Here is a 6,143-nt window from a genome sequence, read left to right as displayed (position 1 = left end):
TGATGACAGTCTGAATCTGATGTCACAAAGTGATGCAGAGAAAGTATTTTAATTTGCACCTGCACATGCACACACAGGATGCGCCGCTGAATCTTTGTGTTCTTGTCTCAGGTAAGTCATAGCGGCGCAGTCCTACACTAAGCAGAGCAGAATACGTAGCAGTAGCAGCTAGCATAACAACGAGTGCAAAGTCAATGATGCAGCCAACCTTACGACGACATTGGATACTATACCAAAAAGACTTTATTTTTTTTACGTGTTCATTTGGTCATCCATTTTATTTAAAAAATTAGTCACATGTAAAATACTATTTATGTTTTATCATCTAATAACTATAAAAAATATTAATTGTAAAAAGTTTTTAAATAAGACGAAAAGTCAAACAATATATTTAAAAACTAAAAAATAAACTTATTTTAGAGGAGAGAGTAGCAAGTACAACCTCCGTCCCAAAATAAACGAATTTCTGAGTTCCGATGAAATTTTTGACTCTTCGTCTTATTTGAAAATTTTTTATGATTAATATTTTTATTGTTGCTACGTGATAAAACATGAATAGTACTTTACATGTGACTATTTTTTTAAATTTTTTAATAAATTATTTAAATAAGATGGATGGTCAAACGTTCCAGCTAAAAAACCCAGAAACTTTTTTTTTGTTTGGATGGAGTAGTATATCGGTGTGAGGTCCAAGGATGACATAATCGAGAGTACTACGCTTTGAATGGCTTTATGTGATCATCATCTTTCATGCACAAAATTGGCACCTTGCTAGTAGCATGGATGTCAGCTACACAGACTGCTAGAGGCTTATCTCCGGCACCATCAACTCACCTTTGATCCATTGACCTTTGCAATGGCCCTTTCTGTATCCAGATTCGGCTACCTCACCGGATTAGATTGCTTCACACTTCTAAAAACATGTTTTCCCAAGAAAAAAATATTGTTTTTTATAATGGATAGAATTTGGCCTCTACACAGCCAAAATGTTACTCCCTCTATTTCTTTATATGATGCCGTTGAATTTTAAATCTACGTTTGACCGTTCGTCTATTTTAGAAATGTTTATTGAATCTAGTTGTTCTTCTTCTTTTCGTGGGTGTGTGTATGGAGAAGATCATGTTTACTGAACTTGAGATGCCATTGTTGTTTCAGAGCTTTTAATGAACTGCAGGATCCCAACATGCTATTTACTGGGCCTACAGTATTGGGCCGCCATCATGGGCCTAATGGACTTGGTGCAGCCTAGTGCCAAATCCGGCATGGCCCGGCCCATCTGGATCTCTCAAGGATGTCTTGCCTTGCCTACCCTACCCTAGCCGCCCGCCCATTCCCCGTCCGCCGCCGCCCCCGCCTCCGCCCCCGCCCCCGGCGTCTCGAGCATTTGATGACGTTCTCGATGAGGCGGAGCAGGTGAAAAAGGAGTAAAATTTCGAGACATTCGCTGATTTGTTTTTGGGTTCATGGTAGTTTTCTTCATGACTAGATAGATACGGAGTATAAGGTTGCTCCAGTAATTTCATGTTAATTTTCGTTATCTATAAACTCTCTTGTGAAAACCTGGTAGAAATCCAGTATGTTTGTGTGGTTACATGATGCAATGCATTACATGAAGATGACATAAGATGAACCAAACACCTTGTCTTGCTTTACATTGGTGTTGATTTCACCGGGGTAAACCGGTGGCCTTCTTTCAAAAAAAGATTGGTGTTGATTTTGCACCTTGCACTTTGTTTTACCTCCTTACTCAGGTCGCAATTTCAGCTGTTACATACATTGTATTTATTTTATTTTATTTTTTCAGATCTTGAGTATAGTTTTTACCATCGGTTAAAGAAAATTAATCCTGGTCCACAACATTTGATTTTAATAAGTAGGGCCTTGCAATTACATCAACAACTCAGCATGTATGCGACGCATTCTTTCTCAAACAAAACAATTATGCATTACTCAATTAAAAATGAAGATACAAGACATTGCAATGACGCAAGAGGTTCATATATACTCACAAAACAGACTTGATGAGTTTGAACCTCAAGACATCAGTGCATGTAACATAACATGGAAGAAATGTATTACTGGTGCCTCAGAGAGGCCTAAGTAAGTAAAACAACGAGACTTGCCCGAAAGGAGAGCTGACGAAGTAATTCAAGCAACAGCACTTTGCTAAATAAAACGATATGAAACTAATTCTGCTCCTTAGTATCCTGCAACAGCATTAGCATATTCCCACTAGAAGAAGAGTGTAGCAGCATATCAAAGGAAACCAACTTCTGCAGGCATACCAGGAGCTTGACGAACGCTGTAAATGCAAGCAACTTAGCCTATATATTCCCATTGGGAGCGTCCAAGTCAGCAAACCAGTTGGCATCAATAGGAGAACCCAATGCAGCATCAGTAGCAATGCCATCATCACTGACATCAGCCAACAACTCTGAAAGGAGATTATCACTGAAGGTTGGGATAGGGGCTGCACTATCATTTTGCTGAGGTTGCTCCACTAGAGTGGATGCTTGTGCTTCAGAGGATGGCTGTTCCCCGAAACGCATTTGCCATTGCGTTAACAGGGGAACCGCTGATGATTGATTGGTAATTGGCTTTTGCGCTAATGGAGCATGCATTGTAGAAAGTGGCACTGTGTTCTGTGATAGTGATGCCAGTGGTAATTGTTGAGATGGCACTAGCTCTGCAGAAGGAAACCGTGGTGAACGTAGCGGAACTACGTGAGACCACGGTGACCCTAGAGCCTGGGGTGGAGGTACCATGGGGATTCTTGATGTCCCTCCAGGAAGCAATGGAGTGAATGGATGGTGCGAAGCCATCAAGCGAGAACACGAGGGCTCCTGGCGTGCCGACGCACTAGATCCACCAATCTGCAGCTTGTTGCCACCACGTAGGGTAGGCAACCGCTGCTTGACATCTTGCTGGATCACCAAGAGTATTTGATAAAGTTCACGCATTTCATCGAGGCTAAGATCCTCTACCTTGGAGAAGACATGTTTGGCCGGACCTTCGCTCTGTTCTTTGACCTCATTGAAGCGCTGGATTGATTTTTCAGTCTTCTTTGCCTTCTCATCTTGTTCACTCTCTAGCTGAACCAGCTGTCTTTGCATCGACGCGATCTTGGCCTTCAGTTGTTTGTCGACAAATGGTTTTGTCTGTGGATGTTCTGATAGAAAAGCATCGGCGATGGGTTCCACCATTGGGGCCCCGAAAAACTGTACCTGTTGTAAATAATAGTGCGCTATATGAGCAAATATTTCAAACAAAAATCCATTTAACATTACAAAAATGATAACACGATTCAAGCATAAGCATCGTGGAACAACAGTACCTTATTATTGTTGTCATGTAGGCAAACTGCGACACTAGCATCAGTGAGGATGGAGAGGTCATTCGCAAGCTTGAACAGCCCTTCACGCCTCTTGCTGAGGGTGATGCCGCGATCTCTGTTCTCTTTGATGTACCTCACGCCTTTCCTTCTACCCCTCCTCTCCATACTTGACTGGTGAATAGAGACAGGATACTGTATAGTGTACGGCGTAGCATGCTGGATACATATATATAGTGAGAAGGGCATCCTCAAACAGAAATCGAATTAATACAATACCAACAGTATCCAATTATAGCGAGAAAGACATTTTTGGATGTTGAATGGCCTAAAGCGAAAGCGATTAACTACATACACTTTTTGGATTAACTACGTAGCATGTAGCTAAGTTGAGGTATATTGTAAGAAACGCATCCTCTCCCATGGGGTACGGAAAACTTCCGCGTAAAAGCTGCAGATACTTCCTAAAATATCTATAGATATGCATCTTCTAATGAGGATGGGAAATGCTAGCCAATTATAGCCTGTTGTATATATATTTTTGATAAAGCCATACTCCCGTGGATAACGGAAACTGCTATGTTTAGAAATAGCTTTGCGGAGAGGTATGAGGGGAAGACATCCTTGAGGGAGAGCGAGAACTGCAAAACGAATTATGCAAATAGCTTGCTAAAATCTATGGTTAGAAAGGCATATTCCAGTATGGATCCTGCTATGTGAATACTGTAGAAAACTTCCTGTACATCACATGTATCAGGAAATGTGCTCTGATGATCGAAAGAGGATAAGGTCTATAGATGTCTATAAGCTTCAATGTGCGGAATAATGCATAAACAATATTTCATAAATGTCCTTGAATGGAGAATGGAATCCACTAAGCTATGACTGCAAATAGCTTTACAGCGATCTATGTTAAGCAACAAAGTTATCCTCAACAATTGGATAATAGCGCAAATATTTTTTTATAGAGATTTACATTTAGCAAAAGATATATATTCGGGTCGATTGACAGAGGATACATGAACCTCGTATAGAAAGAAGTAAGGGCTGTGCATATCAAGTAGCTTAAATTTTAATCGTTGCTAGATAAACACTCATAAAGTTCCACATTATCACTGACAGGTGGTACATCGTTCACACTGGCATGGTGGTCTCCATTGTCAGTCCCAGTTACAATGCAAACATAAATGGAAGTTTTGGTGCAGACAATACTTTATCTTCAGCGTGGTAAAATAATTCTAATCCATCAAAATAATGCATGCTGATGAGAGTTGCGACTTTTGGACATTCAAATGTTTGTAGATAATCCACACATGCCAAAAGAAAGATAGAGAAAAGCAACAGGGAAACATAGGGATAAGTTATTTGACAGACCCACCCATAGGTAGAAGAGTATACACAATAGTAATCATGCAATATTCTAAGTCCCTGGCAATAATTAATTGAATGTCTATTTGCAGTGAGTAGAATAAAACTTGTATTAGATGCAAAATTCCTTGGGGTCTCTTCCTGCCTGGATCATCCCTTGATATATCAGCATATAGATCTTTTGATCATTGAACAAATGATATGTTGAATGCTTCTGCCAATTAATAATGGGGTCCCTTCAAATATTTTTGTGGATTCCTATACATAAGAAGAATTTAAGCAACAGTGGCACAAGGTAGAAAACAGATTGTTGTTGGAAAGTTAAGATTTCTGCCATGATTCCCTTCTGTGGTATTCCTAAAGAAGCGTTGAAAGAACAGCTTTGTTCAGATCCAGACTAATATACTAGAAAATGCCATCGTGTTGCTGGACCCTATTGTGTCAAACCTAATAACACTAGGTTAGCGATCCTTGATTAGAATCTTATGATGTATGTTTGCTTTCTAATTGGCTCTAAGTTGGATAATTCTAAAGGAGCTTGGCAAGAATTGAGAAGGTAAATATCTGTGAATTTTCATCTCTTCCAAGTCAGATTTTGATGGGTGCTACTAATATTTTTGTATTGACATTAAATTCAAGCAAGGAACAGTACCAATGTACCATCATAAATGTATGCCTCCATTTTGGTGTGGTGATTTTTTTACTTAAATCTAATGTAAATTTTGCAAGGTACATGGGGAAATTGGCAGATTGCCATATTTTAATAACAGGAAAATGATGGAAAATCTCAAAATTTAGTAATCCTGATCACCATCATCCATCCAAGTTATTATAAAGTATTAAAGTGATTGTGCAGACAAGGTCCATTCCATTGGTTACTGTAAATATAAACCTTCTGATTCTTGTTTGTAGTCTTATTTGGTGGCGGTTAAGGATGTGTTTTTCTCCTTTTGTAAATAGGTAACGAGCCTATAATGTTGTGCGTAGGCATTTCTGGTAAGATGTATGGACAGTATGGTTAGTTTTAACTGGGATAGATTTATTTTCTTTTAATGATCTGAAAAATAAAAATGCTGCTTGTTTCTGGAAACCGTTGCTCTGGTTGCACTGAGATTGTGTTCAAATATGCTATTGTATTGAATTTCGGCTTCCCTTTCAGAAAGTAGAACGGTGTGTGCAACTTCAAGTGCTCTGGTGACTTCTTGGCCTGTATTCAAGTTTTTGAATCAGTAAGTGATTCCCAACTTACTCTCTAGCTTGAAGGACTTAATTTCTAAGTGGCGAAAGAACTCAAACTCAATCCAATCCGTCTCGCTCGTCCGGGAAAGAAGAGCAGGCTGTTAGGCAAGCCGGCTTTACTACAACCTCTAGGGAAGCCAGGAGGGTAGGTATATACTTTGAACCACTTTTGAAACAGTTTGAATTATATGCTCCAATAAGGGAG

General features: G+C 39.5%; 1 protein-coding gene across 1 annotated transcript; it reads right to left on the bottom strand.

The window, feature by feature from the left end:
- Positions 1–2,324: 2,324 nt before the first annotated feature.
- On the bottom strand, positions 2,325–3,499 carry LOC102703507 (agamous-like MADS-box protein AGL28). Its single transcript, XM_040525831.1, has 2 exons — positions 3,335–3,499; positions 2,325–3,224 (listed from the first exon to the last, which is right to left on the bottom strand). The coding sequence occupies exons 1-2, from the start codon at positions 3,497–3,499 to the stop codon at positions 2,325–2,327; spliced, it is 1,065 nt and encodes a 354-aa protein (XP_040381765.1).
- Positions 3,500–6,143: the final 2,644 nt, after the last annotated feature.

Source organism: Oryza brachyantha, chromosome 7 (assembly GCF_000231095.2).
Source record: "Oryza brachyantha chromosome 7, ObraRS2, whole genome shotgun sequence".
Taxonomy (NCBI): domain Eukaryota; kingdom Viridiplantae; phylum Streptophyta; class Magnoliopsida; order Poales; family Poaceae; genus Oryza; species Oryza brachyantha.
The sequence above is the reverse complement of the archived record's forward strand: the minus strand, read 5'-3'. Positions and strand labels throughout refer to the sequence as shown.

Excerpts from the sequence above, each read along its gene's own strand:
- LOC102703507 (XM_040525831.1), bottom strand. The coding sequence starts at position 3,499 with ATGGAGAGGAGGGGTAGAAGGAAAGGCGTGAGGTACATCAAAGAGAAC. Across the intron at positions 3,225-3,334 it reads TACATGACAACAATAATAAG|GTACAGTTTTTCGGGGCCCC; the intron begins GTACTGTTGTTC and ends TATTTACAACAG.